This window comes from Delphinus delphis, chromosome 15 (assembly GCF_949987515.2).
Source record: "Delphinus delphis chromosome 15, mDelDel1.2, whole genome shotgun sequence".
Lineage (NCBI taxonomy): Eukaryota > Metazoa > Chordata > Mammalia > Artiodactyla > Delphinidae > Delphinus > Delphinus delphis.
Window position 1 is genome coordinate 24,937,785 of NC_082697.1, and position 23,274 is coordinate 24,961,058.

The window sequence follows — 23,274 nt, forward strand, 5'->3', positions numbered from 1 at the left end:
AGACACTCACATATGTAATTTTTTGGAATCCTTTCCCCAAAAGGCAGGTATTCTCTTGACTGTCCTGAGCATTCCCTGAGGGCAGCTTGTATTTCTGCTACAACCTCTACTTCATTCCAGTTTCTCATGGTTTGCATTTTACATTTACACGTGTAATGGCTCGATCTGGTTTTGCCCTCCATGGTATCTCTAGCAGTGTCTGGCACACAGCTGGTGTTCAGAAAAGGTTCAGGTTACCCATGATGACCATGACCAGTTTCTCCCCCTTCACCCCAAGCCCCAGCGTCTGCTCACCTCCAAGGGTGGGTAGGGCTGCATTCCCAATGCCTGGATCTCCACCGTTCCACTCCCAGTCAGGGGTGCTGTGGCACTATACACCTCCACCACGCCATTCCCGCCGGGGTTGGGACGCCCGGGGGGACCCAGGCTCTGGGATGGGGGTGGTGGAGGCTGGGGGGGTGGAGGTGGAGGCAGTGGTGGAGGGGGTGGAGGAGGAGGTGGAGGCTGGGTGAGGTAGCTCGGCGCGGAATGCATGTTCAGGCTACTCTGAAATCAGAAGAGAAAATTAAAGTGTCACAGCCTCTTGATACCAGCTGTCTGATTTATCAGTGGGGAAGGACATTTGCCTCAGCCAGCCATGTGGAAAGAACAGCCACTCATAGGCAGCTCAGAGGACGGGGCTGAGAGAGGGCATGGAAACAATGTCATGGGAGAGTTCGAGGAGCCATCAGTCTGGCGTTGCTATCCCTTTTCTCCATGACAGTCAGCAAAAATGGCCCAGCTTGTGCAGAAATGAGCTCACAGAGCAGGCCTAATGTTGTTGTCTTTAGAAGGGCTTGCTTGAGAGACTGACTCTGAACTGGCATTTGAGAACGTGCCTTGCAGAAGGTTTCCTATGTTGATAAGGCTATTTTGCCCACCTGGGCACTGACCCTACAACAACCCAGCTAGACTGTTCGCACAAACAGTGTGATTGATGGTGAACCCCTCCTTCCCACATGGGGGTCTGGAATTTTTGTTTGTGGCTGGGTGCCTGCGTGACCGATCCCCAATGAAAGCCCTGGCCTTAGAGTCGCAGGTGTGCTTCCCTGGCAGAAACACTGTGCACGTGTTGCTGCTCTTTTCTGCTGAAGGAAGATGCATGCTGTATGCAGCCCCGCCACTTCCCTGAGAGAGAACACTTTGGAGACTTGGAAGAATGTTAATTTTCTCCAGACTTCAGCTGCTGGGTCTTTTTCCCTTGCTGATCCTGCTGTGTATCCTTTTACCTAATAAACCACAGCCATGAGCACAACCATCCTGAGTTCTGGGAGTCTTTCTAGAGAGTCACCAAATGTGCTGGTGGCATGGATCCCCGAAACACAGCCAATGACTTCTAGAAATTGATTCTACAAAAATAATTATTTTTTCTACAAAAATAACCAAGCAGGTGGGCAAAGATAACCATACGTGGATGGTATTCCAGTAGTTTTTATAACAGCAAAAAATGGCAACGACCTAAATGTCCTTCCATGGAAGCCTGGCTAAACAGAGGATGGTCCATCCACATGGAATGGAACAGAACCCTTTGTGGTTGTTAAAGTGATGGTGCTGGGCTTCCCTGGTGGCGCAGTGGTTGAGAGTCCGCCTACCGATGCAGGGGACATGGGTTCGTGCCCCGGTCCGGGAGGATACCACATGCCGCAGAGCGGCTGCACCCGTGAGCCATGGCCACTGAGCCTGCGCGTCCGGAGCCTGTGCTCTGCAACGGGAGAGGCCACAACAGTGAGAGGCCTGCATACCACAGAAATAAAAATAAAAAAAAGTGATGGTGCTGATCAATATTTCATTAAAGGGTGTCTCTCTTAATTGCTGTTCCTTGGGTTCCATAGTCATATATGTCTAGAGAAAAATTGGGGGTGACAAAATCAAAAGTATTCCTTTACTGCAGGAAGAACCCAGGGACAGTGCAAGGGAAGAGGCAGAATGCCGCCCTCACAGCCTGCTTTGACCAGGGATCCTTTTTCTATTGGAAAATCCCAAGGAGCCACTGTTCTAAGGAACACTTTGGGAATACTGATGTAGGGTTGTAGGCACAGAAAGAGAATGATGTTATACAAAAGGCAAAGTAAGAAAAGCAAGTTCCACAACAGTGCATATAGCCTGACCCATTTATATAGATGTGTGTATATATATAGATATGTACATATTTTTTTAAATTTAATTTTTATTTTTGGCCTCGTTTGGGTCTTTTGTTGCTGTGCACGGGCTTTCTCTAGTTGCGGCAAGTGGGGGCCGCTTTTCGTTGCAGTGCACGGGCTTCTCATTGCAGTGGCTTCTCTTGTTGTGGAGCATGGGCTCTAGGTGCGTGGGCTCAGTAGCTGTGGCACACGGGCTCAGTAGTTGTGGCTCACAGGCTCTAGGGCGCAGGCTCTGCAGTTGTGGCGCATGGGCTTAGTTGATCCACAGCATGTGGAATCTTCCCGGACCAGGGCTCAAACCTGTGTCCCCTGCATTGGCTAGGCAGATCCTTAACCACTGCGCCACCAGGGAAGCCCAGAAATAGCTTTTTTTTTTTTTTCTGGCTGCATTGGGTCTTTGTTGCTGCGCGCAGGCTTTCTCTAGTTGTGGTGAGCAGGGGCTACTCTTCATTGTGGTGCGCGGGCTTCTCATTGCAGTGGCTTCTCTTGTTGCAGAGCATGGGCTCTAGGCGCACAGGCTTCAGTAGTTGTGGCACACGGGCTCAGTAGTTGTAGCTTGCAGGCTCTAGAGAGCAGGCTCAGTAGCTGTGGCATACGGGTTTAGTTGCTCCACAGCATGTGGGATCTTCCCGGACCAGGGCTCGAACCCATGTCCCCTGCATTGTCAGGCGGATTCTTAACCCCTGCACTACCAGGGAAGTCCCAGAAATAGCTTTTTAAATAAATATATTTAAAACATACACATCTGAGTCTTTTCTTTTCTTTTCTTTTAAATATTTATTTATTTGGTTGCACTGTCTTAGTTGTGGCAGGCGGGCTCCTTAGTTGCAGCAGGCAAGTTTCTTAGTTGCAGCTCGAGGGCTTCTTAGTTGTGGGTTGCCAGCTCCTTAGTTGCAGCACATGGGCTCCTTAGCTGTGGCACGCGAACACTTTTATTTATTTATTTGTTTGTTTGTTTATTCTTGACTGCATTGGGTCTTCACTGCTGCACGCGGGCTTTCTCTAGTTGCGGCGAGTGGGGGTCACTCTTCATTGTGGTGCACAGGCTTCTCATTGGGGTGGCTTCTCTTGTTGCAGAGCACTGGCTCTAGGGCGCACGGGATTCAGGAGTTGTGGTGCACAGGCTTAGTTGCTCCGAGGCATGTGGGATCTTCCCAGACCAGGGCTCATACCCACGTCCCCTGCATTGGCAGGCGGATTCTTAACCACTGCACCACCAGAGAATCCCGACATGCGAACTCTTAGTTGCAGCATGCATGTGGGATCTAGTTCCCTGACCAGGAATCAAACCTGGGCCCCCTACATTGGGAGCGTGGAGTCTTATCCACTGGAACGCCAGTGAAGTCCCTCTATGTGCATTCGAAGGTCAGGAAAGCCAGACACCAAAATTTTGGCAGTGTTTTCTTTGGGTAGAGAGAGTAAGGGTGATTGACTGATTGACTGATTTCCCAATTTTTTCTTTTTTTTTTTTGGCAGCACCGTCTGGCTTGTGGGACTTTAGTTCCCCAACCAGGGATTGAACCCGGGCCCTTGGCAGTAGAAACGTGGAGTCCTAACCACTGGACCACCAAGGAATTCCCTGATTTCCCAATTTTAATTCTGTAAAGTTTCAAACCTACAGAAAGGTTGCAAAAAGAATACAATGAACAGTCTTTATACTTCATCTAATTCATCAGTTGCTACCATTTTGCTACAGCTGCAATGTCTGTGTGTGTGTGTGTACACACACATACACATATTTGTGCTTTGTCAAGCCACTTGAAAGTTAGTTACAGACATCACGACACTTTATTCCTTAAAACTGTACTCAGATGCATCTCCTAAGAACAAGGGCATTCTCCTATATAACCACAATTCAATGATCATACACGGGAAATTGAATATTGATATAATACTATTATCTAAAATATTCAGATTCCGGGACTTCCCTGGTGGCGCAGTGGTTAAGACTCTGTGCTCCCAGGGCAGGATGCCTGGGTTCAATCCCTGGTCAGGGAACTAGATCCCACATGCATGCCACAACTAAGAGTTCACATGCCACAACTAAGGAGCCCTCCTGCCACAACTTAGGAGCCCATGAGCTTCAACTAAGGAGCTGGTGAGCCTCAACTAAGGAGCCCACCTGCCGCAACTAAAGACCCAGCACAACCAAATAAATATTTTTTTAATAAATAAAATAAAATATTCAGATTCCTCCAAATTCTAATCTCCCCAAGTGTCCCAATAAGGCCTTTACCGCTTCCCCCACACCCCACCCAATACAGGATCCAGCCAAGAATTGTAAATTCAGTCAGTTGCCATGTCTCTCTACTTTCCAGTTGAGAATAATTTAAAAAAAAAAAAATTTTTTTTTTTACTTTTCTATTGTGTACTTTCTAGTGTTTTTCTAATGCACATGGAACACTTCTGTTAAGAATAAAAATAGGAGTCAAAACAACTGGAGTGTGGCTATGAAACCCCAAAGTCATGTTCTGGGTCCCAGCTGAATGCGGCAGCTTCCCCACCCACAGCAGGGCTGGCCAAGGGGAAGCTGACAGGCCTCCTTAGCTTGAGGGAGAGTTGGGGCCAAGCCCCCTTCTCTCTACAAGATTCTGAATCTGCAGGAGTCAACATGCAGGCCTAGAATCAAGATCCCGTGAGAAACTGGCCACCTTCTTACCTGCACAGGCGGGGGGCCCTGGGGCATGGGCTGGTCCAGGGACGTGAAGGCCGACATGGCAGACATGAGCACGTCATCGCTTACCAAGATGTTCCCCTGCACCAGGGTCTGGATCAGTGGGGATGGGGGCACGGTAATGTACGTGGAGATCTGGACAGTGAGAGAGAGAGAGAGAGAGAGACAGAGAGGAAGGGAGAGGAAGGGAGAGAAAGAACACGCCTGAGACTGTGGAAGGAAGCAGATGGCATGATGCAAAAGATCTGGGTTCTGGAGTCCCACAGACCTGGATTCTATTTCCACTTCTGCTACTGCTCCCTGCCATGTGACCCTGGGAAAGTCACTCCACCTCTCTCAACCTCCATTCCCTCGTCTATCAAACGAGGAGAATAAGTCACACCTCCATGTAAGGCATATACCCTGTGACCCAGCAACAATCCTTCTGGGCCTCTGTCCTAGAGAAACACTCACACCTGTCCACAGGGAGTCCACAGAAAAAGAGTACTCTGCACAGCCTTGTTTCTAATAGTGAAAAACTGGAAATAACCTTGATGTCCATCAGTAGGAGAATAGATCAAAAAATACAATATAGTCATGGATAGAATACTACAGAGAGCAGGTAAGAGGTATTGCATGGAAAATCAAATTATACAATAACATGTACATTATATATCCTCATCTTTAAAAATCTAAAACGATACTACTATGTAATTCCTGTGCGTACTTAAGTAAGTATGTGAAAGTATAATTATATGCTCTCAGGTTAACAGCAAGGATGAAAGGCAGACCTTACAAGAGGGTGTCAAACATGCAGTGACTATTCCTGTCAGCAGATGTAAAGCGTGTTTTGCTTTGTTTATTTGTTGCCTTTCTTTCCTGGCATCTTCCTAAGTCATCTGTCTGGAGGATCCCTGGGGACAGCAGCAACTGGGCCCCTGAACCCAGAGTCCCTGCTCAAACAGGATGTCCTTGCCCTCAACCAAGCAAGGACAACCCAGGCAGTTTAGGGACACACCCCATGTCATGGCCAGGAAAGGCAGTGACATGTATTTTTACAATGTCACATGCATTAGGCTGAGACAAAAAATGGGAAATCAGGGCTTCCCTGGTGGCGCAGTGGTTGAGAGTCCGCCTGCCGATGCAGGGGACACGGATTCGTGCCCCGGTCCGGGAAGATCCCACATGCCGCGGAGCGGCTGGGCCCGTGAGCCATGGCCGCTGAGCCTGCGCTTCCGGAGCCTGTGCTCCGCAACGGGAGAGGCCACAACGGTGAGAGGCCCGCGTACCACAAAAAAAAAAAAAAAAAATGGGAAATCATTTTCACGTCCATCCAACTCACTTAGGCAGAGGGATTCGTGTCTGCCCATTAACAACGGATTGTGTTCTAAAGTTTTTTCCTTGCCCAGGACTGGAAGAATTTTCCTCTCTCCTACTGAAAAAAAAAAAAAAAAAGGGAGTGGGGGGAGAAGGAACATTTTCTACTAACAAAACTCATAATCAAGGAGTGAGAAAACGACTGTTCTGTGTTAGAAGATGTCTATGGTAACTTGAAAATGTACATGTCCTATGGATCTGGAGGTGAACACTTTTATCTTGATGGCAGGAATTATGTCTATACAATGGGTGAAGATAATGTTTTAGAGGAATAAGGAGACAAGAGGAAGCCAGAGGGAAACCTGACCCCGTGACCTGGCATCCTGGGACATGCCCAGCCCCCTATTTTTTTTTTTTTAAAAACATCTTTATTGGGGTATAATTGCTTTACAATGATGTGTTAGTTTCTGCTTTATAACAAAGTGAATCAGTTATACATATACATATGTTCCCATATCTCTTCCCTCTTGCATCTCCCTCCCTCCCACCCTCCCTAGAGGAGTCTTTAATCCCTCTGAGCTCCCACCCACAGTGTCTTTGCTCCAGAACTGTGTTCCTGACTGAGAACTCTGCAAGCTTCTCCAGATACCCACAGCCTGCCCTGTGACCTCCAGACTTGTGTATCTGTCTGCATCTTCACTGCCTCCACTTAAAGGTCCAATGGGCATCTCAAATTCAACATGAGCAGCTGAACTCCTGATACCCCCCCACACACACAAACCTTCTCCTTGTTGTTTTCCCCACTTCGGTTAATGGCAACTCCAACTCTAGTCATCCTTGACTCCTCTTAAGCTCACACCCTACATCCAATCCATCCACAAGCTCTGTCAGCTCCACCTTCTAAATATTTTGAAAATCTCACCCCTTCTCTCCACCTCCACTGCCACTATCCTGGTCAAGCCACCACTACCCACTGCCTGGATTTGTACAGTAGCACCCTAATCAGGCTCCTGGATTTCTCTCTTGACTCCCATCAAAATCTACTGCCTACAGCAGCTACAGTGACCTAGTTAAAGTGTAAATCAGACTATATCCCTCTTCTGCTCAAAACCCTCCAATGGTTCCCATCTCATGCAGAGTAAAAGCCCACAGACCGACACGATTTGCCAGGATCCCCCTATTGCCTCTCTGACCTTATCACCTCTCACCCTCCTCACTCACTCACTCAGCTCTAGCCACTCTCACCTCCTTGCTGTTCCTGGAATAAAGCCAGCACGCTTCCGCCTCAGGACCTTTGCACTTGCTGATCCGGCCCCCTGGAATACTCTTCCCCAAAGTAGCTTCATGACTATTTCTCACCTCCCTAGGTCTCTGCACAAATGTCACCTCTTCACAGAGCTCGTCCCAGAGCCCCACATACAAAAGGGCAAAAGCTCCCATCCCTGTCTTGACATCCCTTATCTCTCTGCACTTATCCTGGGAAAAGTACATCTCTACACATCTGTTTGGGTACTATCTATCTCACTCAATGCCATGAAGGCAGTGACCTGGTCTGTTTGTCCACCCCTGTACCCCCAGTGCCCACACAGTGCCTGACACACAGTGGGTGCTCAAAAAAGACTTGACTAGATAAATGAACAAACGAATGGATAAATACCTGGCGATTGGCAGGAGGCGGGGCCTGCTGGACTGCTGTGGGTGCTGCCGAAGGTGTGTAGATGCTGTTGGTAGCCAGGGAGACTGTGGCCAGGGGTGGAGCACTCCCCTGGCACTGTTCCCGCTTGTGGGTCATAAACGCCGGCAGTGAGTTGAACTGCTTCTTACACTTCCCGCAGAGAAAGACATCCTCATCATCTAGGGGTCATGCCCACAGAGCAGCAGAGGGAGGGAAATAACGAAAAAAAGCAAGAAAAAAGGAGGGGGCATCACAGAGAGAAACGGGAGGCCCGTGGCTGGACCATGAGAAAGGCAAAGTAACGGCATTCCATGACTCAACGCATGAGGGTCAAGCATCAACTCTGTGCTTCCTACGAGCTTTCAAACCATGCTGGCACCTGAAGGAATATCCAGCCAGGTTCGCCCAGGAATCAAAAAATTAGAAATCAGGAAATCGTAAGGTGGGTTCGCTTCAAAAGTTGAGACATTCAGAATCTTTATCCTGCCTGAATTTATTCACCAGTCCCCAAATGGGCTGCATGATCACACTCCTCAGTGCCCTTGCATCCCCTGTCCTCCCTGCCAAGCTGCCTCTCTCAGAACAACTCATTCTGCAAGGTTCAGCTCAGATGTCACTTCCTCCAGGAAGCCCTCCTCAAGCAGTGTTCACAGTTCCTTCCTCTGGGCAAGCCTCTCTTATCACATTTTTCCCATCACCACCATATTTCCTAAGGGAAGGAAATATCTCTTATTTATCACCATAACTAAAATATTTTCTGGGCACATAGGAGGCCTTCAGTGGATGTCTGCTGAATGCATGAGAAACTAAATCAATGATCAGCTACAGTTAACACCATCCATTATTGAAGGCCCACCACAGGTCATGCACTGTGCCAAGCTCTTGATATGTTGTGGCAGAAATGTCTAATTGTCATTCAATATTCACTCTTCCTTCTTAAAATGTAATACAAATTTTAGTGAGAAACACGGCCATCTAGTTAAAGACCATATTTCCCAGACTTTTTTGCAGCTAGACATGTCATGTGACTGAATTCTGACCAATAGGAGAAGAGAAGTATGCTGTCTACACAACTTCCTCCTAAAAGGAAGGGGTATGACTTCTACTTCCTTCTTTCTTCCCTTCCTGTTGGCTGGAGTGTGGAAGTGAAAGTGGGAGGTTGGAGCAGCCATCTTGGACCGCATGATGAGAGCAGCAGAGCCATATGAAAGAAGGGGTCTGAGTCATCAGGACTTACGCAACAAAGAAATAAACTTTAATCTTGTACAAACTACAAGAAACTTGCATTTCTTATTTATAACAGCTAAAACCGAATCCCAAGCACCCTCACAAGATTCCTATGAGGTAGGACTATTATCCCCATTTTACAGATGTGGAAACTGAGGGCACAGAGAGGTTAACTCACTTGCCCAAGGTCACAGAGCCAAACTATGTGAACAAGGATTCAAACTCAGGTGTGTGTCTCTCTGTCCCCAGCATGGTTCCCAAGTACTCAAAAATCTTTGTAGAATGAATGGATGAACACCTAGACTCACACAGGCTCTAAAGGAAGTTCGTTGCCCTCTGTGTGTCGCAAGGGCCTGGGCTGTAAATTGGACAGATTCATGCTTAGCCTCATAGAGGGGAAGCTGAGAAATGACTTTGGGTCAAAGGGACAAGCATTGCTAAGCATCGGGGCTCCTAGTCATTCTCTGTCATGATCCCCACATTCACTAAGTGACTGAAAAAGACTGTCCTCAGAGCTAAGCAGAGAAAAGTCTGAGCCTGAAGATCCAGGCTGGGAGGAAGGGGAGAGGCTTCAGACGTGAGAGGACAACCTGGGAACCACAGTGGGCAGTTCACTCCCACACCCCCTCATCAGCCCCACCTGTTTTCACAGGAAGCTACTTACCCTTCCCACTGGTGAACCTGAGCAGATACTCACCCAGTGGCTGGATAGCAGGGGGTGCATTGACGCTCTGGCCTGTTGGATCAGAAACTGCTCCTTGGCCATCCAACAGTGACTGGACAGCTAGGACAGTCTGATTGTCCATTCCTGAAGAAAGAAAAGCAGGCTTTCTGGAAGGTGGGCCCAGCATCCCGCCCTGACTTCAGCCTTACAAGCCAGACCCATTGCAAGGCCCCCACGGCAAAAATGCCTGTCTGTGCACTGAAATGCTTTCTCTCCAACTTCTATTGCAATAGATCCCAAGATTTTTGGCTGGGAACATGGCCCCAGAATAAAGATTACACCTCCCAGCCACTGTTGCAGCTAGGAATGTCTAAGTTCTGGTCAACGGGAGCTCTGGGGAAGTTTTCTTAAAAGCTGCCTGGCACGTGACCCCCCTTCTCTGTCCGATCCTCCATCCTGTTTCCTAGAATAAGAAGATGATGGTGGGAACTCTAGCCACCATCCCAGATCATGAGGACAAGGGCACTACAGGGCAAAAGACTGGAAAGATTCTGGGTCTCTGAGCACCTTGTAGAACACAGCCACTGTCACAGCTCTAGACTGCCTCTTTCTGGACTCCCACAGGAGAGAAATAAACTTCTAGCCTGTTTAAGCCACTGCTGGGTTGGGCTTCTCTCTTACTCATGGCTGAATCTAATCCGAAATGCAACAAGCCGTCTGGAAATCATGTTACTAAGTCTTCCCCATCCACACCCCACAAATCCCACATATCTGTTTGCACTTGGGCTTCTCTTGTTTTCCAATGTGTGCTTGTTTTTTCAGTTCCTCAATAAACAGCGTAATCTGGATTGTGGTCGGGGGGACTCTTGAGAAGCTGCCTACGTCCACGTTTTCCAACCAGTTGTCACTGTGGAGGTTCTCAGTAGTACACTGTCCAGCCGTGTCACCAGCTGGAAGACAGGCCTCCTCACATCTAAGTGGCCACCAAGGCACACTGCCTCCCTCCCCAATAACCCAGAGGGCGCCTCCTTCTCTCTGTCCTCACAGCCAACCTCTCACCTGGACACCTGCCCCAGCTTCTAACTGAAAGGTAACTAGAACCATTAGCTCCTGCAGCCAAACTGAATGCATACTTTCCCTGGTCACAGTGCAGGTTGTGTGCCTCCTGAGGCCAGCCCTTCTCTCCACCTCCTCCAGCTCCTTCAGAAGCCGTTCTCCGCTAGCTGGCCCATCTCACACTGTGCCCACAACTCTTTCCCAGCAGCGGCTACACACACTCAGGTTTCTCTAGAATGGCCTCCCTCGAACTCATGTTCTCATCTCTCCTCCCTTCAACATCAAGCATCCAATGAGAGTTGGCTACATCCTCCATCTCCTCTGCCCACCTCCCAGTCCTCCTTCAGCCACTCCAGTGGGGCTTAAGCCCCCATCATTCCACCAGAATCACCAAAGACCACCTGGCAGCATCAGACATTCTTTCTTGAAACACTCCCTTCTCGGGCTCCAGGGCGCCACCCTTCCTGGGTCTTCCCCTACCTCTCTGCTCGCTCTTTCCCAGCCTCCTTTACTCTCTTCTCCTGTCCATCCCCTAAATGTTTCTATTTTTGAAGGCTTCCTTCCATCTGGCTCTCTCTCCTCTCCCTCTTACACTCTCCCTGAGAATCCTCACTTGCCCTCATTTAGTTCTCCCTAATATCTGGAGTTTCAAACCTGGGGTTCATGCTCCTCCAGAAGGAGCTTCAGTAAATCTTCTATCATCTAATGCAAAACTGTATGTCAGCATTTGTGTGCAAATCTGTACATGAATGTTCATAGCAGTTTTATTCATAATAGTAAAAAACTGGAAACAAGTCAGATGTCCTTCAGTGGGTGAACAGTTAAACAAACTGCAGTGCATCCATACCACGGAGCGCTGCTCAGCAATAAAAAGGAGCAACCTGTTGATACAAGCAACAACTTGGACGGATCTCCAGGGAATTACAATGAGTGAAAAAAGCCAGTCTCTAAGGTTACATACTTTATGATTCCAATTACATGACATTCTTTTTTATGAATTTATTTATTTATTTTCGGCTGTGTTGGGTCTTCGTTTCTGTGCGAGGGCTTTCTCTAGTTGCGGCGAGCGGGGGCCTCTCACTGTCGCGGCCTCTCTTGTTGCGGAGCACAGGCTCCAGACGCGCAGGCGCAGTAGTTGTGGCTCACGGGCCTAGTTGCTCCGTTTAATGTGGGATCTTCCCAGACCAGGGCTCGAACCCGTGTCCCCTGCATTGGCAGGCAGACTCTCAGCCACTGTGCCACCAGGGAAGCCCTACATGACATTCTTGAAATGATAATATTTTAGAAATGGAAAACAGATTAGTGTGGTTGGCGGACATCAGGGATGGGGAGCAGGGGAAGGAGGTGGGTGGGGCCATAAAAGGGCAACATCTTGTAGTGACAGAACTGTTCTGTATGTCGACTGGTTATAAGACTATAGGATAGTTTTACAAGATGTTACATTGTGGGAAATTAAGTAAAGGATAAATGGAATCTCTCTGTATTATTTCTACAACTGCACGTGAATCTACAGAAAAAAAAGTATTTCAAAATAAAAAGTTTAATTTAAAAAAAATATTGGGGGCTTCCCTGGTGGCGCAGTGGTTAAGAATCCGTCTGCCAATGCATGGGACACGGGTTCGAGCCCTGGTCCGAGAAGATCCCACATGCTGCGGAGCGACTAAGCCCGTGCACCACGACTACTGAGCCTGCGCTCTAGAGCCCACGAGCCCCAACTACTGAAGCCCGCGTGCCTAGAGCTCATGCTCCACAAGAGAAGCCACCGCAATGAGAAGCCTGCGCACCGCAACGAAGAGTAGCCCCCGCTCCCCGCAACTGGAGAAAAAGCCCACACAGCAATGAAGACCCAACACAGCCAAAAATAAATAAATAAAATAAATAAATTTATTTTAAAAAATATATTGGGACTTCCCTGGTGGTCCAGCCTGGGTAGGACTCCACGCTCCCAATGCGGGGGGCCCGGGTTCAATCCCTGGTCGGGGCAGCTAAATCCCACATGCATGCTGCAACTAAGATGCTGCATGCTGCAACTAAAACCCAGTGCAGCCAAAATAAATCAATGACTATTTTTCTTTTAATAAAATAAAAAATACTGCCTGTCAAAACTATGGAGACAATAAAAAGATTAGTGGTTGCCAGGGGTGGGGGGAGGGATGAATAGGCAGAGCACAGAGGATTTTTAGGGCAGTGAAAATACTCTGTACAATAATATTACAATGATGGATATATGTCATTATACAACTGTCCCATAGAATGTACACCACCAAGAGTGAAACAAGATAAATTACGGACTTCGGGTGGTTATGATGTGTCAATGCAGGTTCATCCTTGGTAACAAATGTACCACTCTGATGAGTTATGTTGATTAAAGGGGAGGTCATGAATGTGTAGGATCAAAGGCATACAGAAAGTCTCTGTACCTTCCTCTCAACTGTGCAAACCTAAAACTGCTCTAAAGAAATTGTCTTTGAAAAAAATACTGTCTACGTAAAACTCAAACCAAATGTGTCATTCCCCACCCCTAAGTTTGTTCCTCTCCTAGTAATCCTCATCAATAAGAACAGGGCACCACTGTCCACCCAGCTAAAGCCCCTGGGGCACCCCTTAACCTTAAGGGATTCTTCCCTTAACCTATCTCCCTTCACACCCTGATTTCCGGTCCTTCAGCAAGTCTAGCCTACTCTGTCTCCCAAATATCTCTCAGATCCACTTTTCCTCCGTCCCCACAGCTGTCCCCAGAGCCCAGGCCACCATCAGTTCCCCGCAGGACAGCCGCAGTGGTCTCACCTCCCCTCGGCCACTCTGACCCCTCCTGTCTGTGTCTCAGAGCAGCCAGGGTGAACTTTATAATAAACATACGTTAGCTTGTGCAGCTCCCCTGCTGGAAACCCTTTCTTAGTTCCACACTGATGCCAAGACAAAGTTCAGAAGCCTCATCTCTAGCTGCTCACATGAACTTCTGTGAATCCTAGACCTCTCTCCCCACCAGGGCTTTGCAAATGCAGTCCCCACTGCCTGGGTCACCTCTGGATCCCCACAGTTCTGCTGCCCTTCTCCTAGCCCAGCACGCATCACACAGTCCCGGGAACTGATTTTTCCTTTACCTTCTTCATCACTCAATACAGGAACACATTCTTGTAGTGAAAACTCAAACACTGAGGAAGTCCATGAACCTAGAGAGAAAGCAGGCCTCACACCATCCTGTTGGCCTCCCAGAGGGAGCCACCAATGACCCTGGCCTTCCACATCCATCACCCATCACAGCACTGAACACCAGCTGAGGTTATCTTTACTGTTTACCTTTTCTATAATTCTATAATTTCTACATCCCTTACCAACGAGTATTCCTGAAACTTAACCTTCCCAGATGTGGGGAGGATTACACATTTCGTGGTGAGAGAGCTGATCCTCCAAGATGTTAAGAGACACAGCTGACACCTCCTGGGGAGTTGCAGGACTCAAAGCCTCGGCCACATACCACTAGTCCAGCCTACTTTCAGTTTGCACTCTAATTATGTGTATACTCATCTCATTCCTCCAAGAGCATTCTTGGGTCTGTATCCCCCTAGCATCAACTCTGTGCCATGGCCCTGAATTCTCTGAGGCTTCCTTTCCAACTCCTAGCAAGTGCACATGGAGGCTCTCAGTGTTTGCCTGTCTCCAAAGCTCACAATTCCCAGAGCCTGAGGACCATTCACATCCTAGGATCTCGCAGAGCATGGGACAACCAGTCGGTGCGGTGTTTGCTGGTTTGGGTCTGGTAACTTGGCGTCCCGGCCAACTACACCGTTGGCACCCATCCTTTCTTGGTCTGGGTTTATAATACTCTGCACCCCATAATGGTGCACAAAGTAGTCACCCCGTCTTTGCTGGTTTCGGTCCAAGGCCTGGCCTTGCACACAGGTGGCGCCGATCCTTTCCTGGTCTGAATTGAAGACACTATGTCAGAGCGCGAGGCACACAGTTGGCGCTCAATACAAGTTCTTAATGGTCAGGACCCCTCACTCAGCCCCTCTCCCCCCGCAGCCGCTGCTGCACCACGGTCCCCCTGGATGCAGCCCTCCCCAGCCCTCGCGTCCGCGGTGCAGCCATGCTCGCCTCGCGGTTCCCGTCCTGGCTTGCACACTATCCCCCGGCTGTTCCCTCCAGGAAACTGCCCCCCAGCCCCAACCGCGCGCCGCCCGGGCCCTAGCGGCGGCAGCTGTTCTGGTCCGAGGCTCCCCTCCCGCTGCGCCAGCCGTCTACGGCTGTTCCGCTCTCGGTGCTCTCTCCCAGGGCCTTCTCTCTCCCGCTGTGCTTGTCCGGTTGAACGCACCACCCTACCCCCCCACCCACCCGCCGCCGCAGCCGCCGCCGGGCCTAGGCTCCCGCGGCTGTTCCGGTCCCGAGATGCCCCCACAACCACCACTGAGCCTCAACTCCGCTTCTGTTCAGGCCCCACTGCTCCCCCACCCCTGCCGACCTCCGATTCCCGCGGCTGTTCCCATCCGTGGCCCTCCCGCCCCGCTGGCTGTTCCGGCCCGGCGCCCTCCGCCCCGCAGGCGCCACGCGCCCTGGGCCCCGCGCTGCGAGTTCGCGGCGGGAGGAGGCGCAAGGCGGAACAGCCGCCTCCCCAGTCCCCGCCGCCGCTCACCCTCCAGGGCCTCGAAGATCGTCTGCGCCATTTTGGAGCCGCCGCCGCTGGAGCCCGAAGCCGGGCTGCGCGAGCATTGTGGGAGCCGTGGTGGCGGCGGCGGCGGCGGGGCCGCCAGGGGGCGCCCTCCTTCCTCCTCGGAGCTCCTCCACCATCCCGGAAAACCAGGAATGGCTCGCGGGACCCCCAGCATCCCGGGGCTCTCCCAGCCCCACCTGGATAACCCAGTTATTGGACACGTGGACCCCTATCTCTGCAGCATTTTGATACCAACCAGGGTTCTTGGCTTTCCCCAATGAATGGAAGTTGACTAGAGGCCAGATAAGAAATTCAGGCAAGGCTTTATTGGGGCCCTTGCTGCAGCAGCGGGGAGGGAGAGCAAACGACAGGTTCCCTTGCTTGCTTGCTGAAGGAGGGCAAGCTTGTTCCTTATATGGGGTGAAGGTAGGGGTGTGTCCAGGGGTTAGGTGGAGGGGTGGCTTAGGTGTTTTGTCCACCACTTAGGTGGTATTGTGTGCAAGGGGACATGTGCAGTACCCTGCTTTTGCTCCCAACACCCAGTTTTTGTTCCTGGTTCTTCACAAATGGCAGTTGGGTTTTTTTGTCTTTTTGTATCTTTGGGGTCCAGAATTTGCCCCAACCGTGCATGCACGCACACAGTTATTTTTAGTCCCATATAGTTTCTTTGTATTTTGTTGCTCAGGGAGATGTGTGTCCAGGTGCAAGCATTGCAGCATTGCAGCAAAGGGTCCCAGGTCCCAGCTTGTCTCAATTTGAACCCCTAACTCTGTGCACTGACCCCATCCCTGTTGCACACAGGCACCTCCCAACCCTGTTTTCTGGACCTCCAGCCCCACCACACTGGACCTGACTCCAACTCTGTGATACAGACCTCTGTCCAATTGCCTAGACCCCCAACTCTGCAACAGGGACTGAATATTTCCACTGTACGCAGAGTAACAGGGAAGAGCAAAATCTGACTCCACATTGGATCTGTTTCTTTTACTTTAATCTTTGCTTTTGGATGCTTTTGTTACTATCATCACTAAGAGGATGCTGTCTATAGCTGTAAGCATACATAATGGCTTACCTCAGGGAACCGTGACCCTCTGCCTGAATGTTAAAGTGCCTTTGTTCAGCTCACAGGAAAACATTCAGACCCTACCTATCTGTGAATGGCTGCAGAAAAGAAGAAATTAACACATCCCCTCTCCAGTTCTGGCCAAGCCATGAGATAGTTTGCAAGACTTATGGCCTTTTTACCTTACTTCCTCACCTCCTCCCCCTCTCTGTTCTATAAATGAAACTGGCATACAGACCCCAATAAGATGCTATTCTGGGACGTTAGTGTGGTGGTCCCAGTGCGGGTTGGAAAACAATTTCCAGACACAAGGCAGAATGTAAGGAAGGTAGAGTTTCTTAAAGAGAAGGGTTGCTACAAGAACAGCAGGCTGACTTCCTGGTAGCCAGGGAAAGTCGACAATGAGCATGGGTTGCCTGTCTGTTTTTATAGCCAGGGAACCTGCAAGTCATCTGCTGACTGGACAGAGTATGTGTACCTTCAGTGTGCTGAGCGGGAGAAAAATGGGGCAAATGTCTTTCCTTATACGGGATGGGAAAGGGACATGCTGTTTGGGAGGGCTCTGGGACAGTGCAATGGTCACATTGTGACACAGTGATAGGAGTCCTGTAATTCGTTGTTCCGGCAATATTGGCCCTTTGAGTTTATCTTGTTCTTTGTCCTTGGAGCACACCACATTCCCCCCTCTCTTTATTTATAGGACCAATTTTTTGGCCCTATTGGATATCCTGCTCATGTCTACCTACCTGCCTAGCTCCTTCTCAGGCGATCGGGAACCCTTTTAGTAAGGAGAAGGGGCGACGATCTCTCTGGCTACTTCCTGCTGGGTGGGGGCTTTGTAGGGGCCCTGGGTTCCCGATGCCTGCTCTCTGTCAGGGTGTATTTACGGAGGGAGATGAGAGCCCACGGAATGATAAGGCGGCTTGTTCCAATGTAGTCCGTGTGCCAGTTGGCTGGTACACTTGTTGTAGCACCATCTGGAATTGAATCTTTTGAACCTGTCAGGAGATGAACTTAGATAATGTGTTAATAATGCAGGGGCCAAGCAACAAAACAAAGGCTTCAAGATTAATGGTCCCAACAAGGGCAACAATGTCCATATCTGGATCCCCATAGAGGAGAGGAGGCTGGAAAGCCAGCTGGGGCCCTGTCCTGCTCTCTGTTTTAAACCTTCAATGAATTTGATGTTTTTCTTTAGAATCTGAAGGTCTTCTTCAACCTGGACAGAGGTATTAATATAGAAGCAGCATGTCTCATTTAATAGGGCACAGACACCCCCTGCCTCAGCTGTTATAACATTAAGGGCCCTCCTATTTTGTAAAACCACCTCAACCAAAGAGCCTAGGGCTGACTGCTCTTCCTCAATGGCTGCTACTGTAGCCTTCCAAGATTCCTGGACCATGATGGTGACACAATGTATTATTTTGGGCCAATCAAGAATTGGGTTATCTAAAAAAAAAAAAAAAGGGACTTCCCTGGTGACGCAGTGGTTAAGAATCCACCTGCCAATGCAGGGGACACGGGTTCGAGCCCTGGTCCAGGAAGATCCCACATGCCGCAGAGCAACTAAGCCTGTGCACCACAGCTACTGAGCCTGTGCTCTAGAGCCCACGAGCCACAACTACTGAGCCCACATGCCACAACTACTGAAGCCCACATGCCTCGAGCCCATGCTCCACAGCAAGAGAAGCCACTGCAATGAGAAGCCCGCGCACCACCACAAAGAGTAACCCCTGTTCGCTGCAACTAGAGAAAGCCCGTGCACAGCAACAAAGACCCAACGCAGCCAAAAAAAAAAAAAATTAAAAAAAAAAAAAAAAGAATTGGGTTATCATAAGCTTGTTGCCCCCAATCAGTGGTTCATTTTTGTCTCTCCCGGACAGGTCTTAAGGCCTCCTCGAGGAAGTACCCAAGGTTGGGAATACCTCCTGAGGAAGCTAAATCCTTTATAGTCATAATGGTCATCTCTGGGACCGCAGCAATAATTGTGCAGGAGCCCCTTCAAAGTGTGGGAAGATCCAGATAGACCCTGTTACCTCATAGAAATGAAAATCTGGTGCCCTTCAAGGATACCCCCATTGTGGGTCCCCAGAGCCAGACCTTTTGGGAGTTTTCCTCTAGAAATAAACTGGGGTCCATGGCCTAGGATTATACTGGGAAGGCCAAACTCCGAGGAAGTAATCATCTATACATAAAGGGGAGAATCCGGGCTCTGACTGATTATGAGTGTGACGGGGGGATTGGCATAACAACTTTCTGAATGTTAGCTGAATTATGTTATATTTTAGAGGAGGATCTTGCTGGGAGGTTAAACTAAGTAAGTGTCCGGTGGTCACACCGATCCCCACATATTTAGTTCCCAGGGCTGAGCTGTTTATGGGGATATGGTCTTCATAAATATACTTCTTAGTCGCATTTTCCCTTGAATTTCCCCAGCACAAAGTGAAACTACCTTCATGTACATCATATTTATTTTCGTCTGACCAGGGATTCCACTCCAGGCTAGTCTGATTGAAATTGAGAGTGTAGTTACAAAGAGAGTCATTTAGCCAGCCCAAAATGGGTCACCATCCGTCCAGGCTTTGGAAACAGAATTCTGCCTCGTCTGCCCAAGCTTGGGCTAATGTCCATATCCTGTTTTTGTCTTCATGAGTACAACAAGCGGTCAGAATTACATGAATGTCTTGCCAGGTCAGGTCAAAGGCTATAGTGAGAGCCTGAAATTCCTTAATAAAAGTGGTGGGATCCTGACTGAAGGAACCTAACTTGTTTTGAATTTGGGAAATGTCAGACATGGGAAAGGGAACATGGACTCTAATAGTGCCCATGTCTCCATTTGCTACTTCCCTCAAGGGAAGCATATCAGAATCTGTTTCCTGGCGTTGGGCAGTCCTTGATCTTGTGTGGGGAGGGGGGAGGGGGCTTTTGCCCTTATAAGGGAGTGGCTGTCGGGGAGCTGTGGGTTGAGGTGGGGGGCGGGGGCTGAAGCAAAGGGGGTTGATGGGGTGGGGGACAGGAAAGGTCGAGTAGAGGATCGTCTAGGAGATCTGCTGGAGAGGGAGACAGAGGGGGTCGGGGGGATAAGGCGGCAACAGAAAGACACATGCAGCATGAGTCCCTCAGATCTGGATTCTGACTAAGGGCCATAAAGGTCTGGACATAAGGAACCTCTGAGTCCTTTCCTTGTTTCCGGCAAAAGAGATCAAGTTGGAGGATCGTGTTATAATTTAGTGTGCCATTAAGGGGCCATTGTTCTTGGTCCCCCAGTTTATACTGGGGCCAAGCCATGTTACAAAAGGAAGTGAGCCTCTTCTTTTTGAGATTTTCAGGGTCAAATTTTTTCCAGTTCCTGAGGATACAGCCGAGGGATGAGTCTGAGGGAGGCTCCCGAGACGTACCAGAACCCATTCTTAGCCTATATGCTGTAGAAAGGGGGTACTGAGAGTCACCGGCTGACAGAAAGGCGTCCCCTTTGTCCCAGTGATCTCTCCATGCGACTAATGCACAAAATGGACCGACTGTCCGAACAATCGCGTCCGACCGTGAGAGGTGACCCCTGAGCATGCGACTAAGGCACAAACCCGTGTGACTGAGGCACCGTGTGACTCGGGCAGGGGAAGAAAGAGAGAGAGAGAGAGATTCCCGGGACCCACCGGGTGACTCACTGTTTGGCGATTCCCTGAAACGTGAAAAGGCACTCCTTGGAGGCAACACCTAGGCTCCTTTAAGTCAACCTGGACTGAGAAAAAAGTGAAAGTAACAGAGAAGACAGTCTGAGGAATTCTGCCGGGAAGGTGGCGGCCAAGGGCAGGGAGCTCAGTGTTTTGCTTGAACCAGTATGTGCCTCACGGTGCACATAAGTTGTCTTGCTGGGAGCAGATGCTCTAACAGCCTGATCTGCTCCGTGACCCTCTTATCCTTTCACGGGAGTCTTCAGGTGGCAGGCGCCCTAATGGCTTTTAAATGCCTGATCTGCGCCCGCATAATATCAATTGGCCTAGTCCTCAGCCAGAAGGAAGACAGAGGGACCCTCACCCGTTCTGGGCGGCAGTTACTGGGGTGAAGGGAGTCTTCGGAACACACCAGGGTGTGGCCCTGGCCAGAGTTCCCCTGTTGCTTCCCTGGCAACTTGCCTGTTCACAGAGGGTCCCAAGAAATGGAGAGGAGGTGGAGGAGGAGATCCCCCCAAGAGATATCCCCGTATGGGCCACCAAAATGTCATGGTCCGAGCGCAGGTTGGAATAGAATTTCCAGACCCAAGGCAGAATGTGAGGAAGGTAGAGTTTCTTAAAGAGAAGGGTCGCTGCAAGAACAGCGGGCTGACTTCCTGGTAGCCAGGGAAAGTCGACAATGAGCATGGGTTGCCTGTCTGTTTTTATAGCCAGGGAACCTGCAAGTCATCTGCTGACTGGACAGAGTATGTATACTTTCAGTGTGCTGAGCGGGAGAAAAACGAGGCATTTTATATGGGATGGGAAAGGGACAGGGCATGCGGCTTGGGTGAGCTCTGGGACATTGCAATGGTCGCATTGTGACAGAGTGATAGGAGTCCTGTAACTCTCCGTTCTGGCACTATTGGCCCTTTTAATTTATCTTGTTCTTTGTCCTTGGAGCGCACCACAGTTAGTCCGCCATCTTCTTGGATACCCAGCTTTCTGAATAAAGTCGCTATTCCTTGCCTCAACACCTCGTCTCCCGATCATTGGCCTGTCGTGCGGCGAGCAGACCGAGCTTGGATTCGGTAACAACAGTACCCCCGCCTTTGCAACACCAACCCCCATTCCCATCTCACCTGGACCACCCAACTCGTTCGCAAGGACCGCCATCTCCAGCAGATACAGGACTCCTGCCCCAGCTGTGCAGCATGGATTCCCATCGCTTGTCATAAACTTCTCATTCCCCCTCCCACAGTGACCACCATCTCTCCCTATTGGGAGCCACCAGCCTCTCCTCACATGACTCCCATCTCTGCCTGGTCTTAATCCCCCATCATCTCAGAGATTCCTCTTGGCTGTTAGGTAACCCCCCATTTCCACCCTTTAGGAGCCTCCATTTCCTCTTCCCACAGACCTTCATCCCTGCCTCTCGGGGACCCCATTTCTGTTACATAAACCCCCAATACCCACTTCAGCAACCCCCAGCCCAGCCTCACTGAAAGCCTTTTCAGGTCTCTCAGGGGTCCTCCTGCCCCTCATTTGGATCCTGCATCACACACAGGCCCCTCTGCCATCTTCCTTTACGCTCCATCAGCCACTCATTGAGGACTTGTTATGTACCAAGTCCTATAAGAGCTCCAGGAATACAGTGGTCCTTTCTCATGGAGTTAGGGGTGAGGGGGAGCAAACAGACATTAAATCTTAAAAATTGTGTAATTTCAGGCTTCCCTGGTGGCGCAGTGGTTGGGAGTCCACCTGCCGATGCAGGGGACGCGGGTCCGTGCCCTGGTCCGGGAGTATCCCACATGCCGCGGAGCGGTTGGGCCCGTGAGCCATGGCCGTTGGGCCTGCGTGTCCGGAGCCTGTGCTCCGCAATGGGAGAGGCCACAGCAGTGAGAGGCCCGCGTACCGCAAAAAAAAAAAAAAATTGTGTAATTTCAAGGTGTGATGTAGTTTCAAAGAAGTACATTTGGGCCACAAGGAAGAGTTGGGGTGTGCACGGGAAGGAGAGGGGAACCATGGAGGTGCCAACAATCATGATCTCTCCCACGGGCATAGGCATATCCTCCTACAACTGGACTACCACGTTGACTCTAAACATTCTCATTGTTTTTTTATTTAATAATTATTTTAGCCTCATCCAAAGCAACCATCACAAAAATCACAGTTTTCATTTTCTTATATTCACTACATATATAACTCCTAAAATTAAAAAATGTATACCTGTTCCAATAAGCTCCACTGTCGTTGTAGGACACTGCTAGCCACTGTTCCTGATAAATTGCCTCAAAGACCCTCTGCCTAAAGGTGCATTTCTACCATGAACCCCGCATCCTGTTCTGAACACCACTCCCCGCCGCCACCAGCACCCTTCCCTTTCCTATTCCCCCCCGCCTTGCACAGCTAGCTCTGAGCAAATGTCCCCCAAGGAGAACCCACCCCCTCTCTCAGACTCCATGTCCCACCTCTTTTCCTGGGAACCTTTGAGACCCAGGGCCCACTTCGAGCCCCCCTTCCCATTGCCTCTCTGGCAAGAGTAAGGTCAGGGTTCCCTCCTCCCTGTCTTCTTTTAACGTCCCCATTGATCCAATGGCCACAGATTCTCATCATGTCTTCTCGGCAAGAGTTTCTCAATATAACTTTCTTACGTTTTTCAAATTATTCAAGTAATATATTAATACATTCACATTCATTTCATTAACTTAAAAATAGGTATTGAGGACCTATCGTAGGCTAGACACTGTTCTAGATGCTAGGGATGCAGCCATGAATGAAAAGACAAAAATCCTTGCCTTCATGGAATCATAGTCCAGCAAGTGAGATGGGCTATAAGCAAGGAAAAAAAGGAGACATGTTCTATGACTTTAAGTATTTTTTTCTGGGAGGAGGGGAAGCTACTTTAGGCAGGTCAAGGAAGGCTTCTCTGAGGAGGCGGACCTGAAAAATGAGATGGAATCAGATGGACAAAAGGGAACAAAAAGGCAGAGCTTATTAGCTTTATTATCTTGGGCAAGTGCAAAGGCTCTGAGGCCGAAATGAAAGGAAGCCACGGACTGTAAAGGGGCAACTGAGGATAATAAGCCATGTATGGGTACAGGAGGATGAGGTTGGAGAGATAGACAAGGCCGCTGT

General features: G+C 49.6%; 1 protein-coding gene across 2 annotated transcripts in view; it reads right to left on the reverse strand.

The window, feature by feature from the left end:
• Positions 1–15,442, reverse strand: part of ZNF341 (zinc finger protein 341) — a 43,102-nt gene extending 27,660 nt beyond the window's left edge. The window contains exons 1-5 of one of the 2 annotated variants that reach the window (XM_060031045.1): positions 15,406–15,442; positions 9,750–9,860; positions 7,808–8,004; positions 4,840–4,989; positions 295–546 (exon numbers count right to left, since the gene is read on the reverse strand). In XM_060031045.1, coding sequence (XP_059887028.1) covers positions 295–546; positions 4,840–4,989; positions 7,808–8,004; positions 9,750–9,860; positions 15,406–15,436 — 741 coding nt within the window. In that variant the 5' untranslated portion in view covers positions 15,437–15,442. Of the gene's footprint in view, positions 1–294; positions 547–4,839; positions 4,990–7,807; positions 8,005–9,749; positions 9,861–15,405 lie in introns of those variants that run through there. The other variant, XM_060031046.1, reaches the window with a different exon arrangement.
• Positions 15,443–23,274: the final 7,832 nt, after the last annotated feature.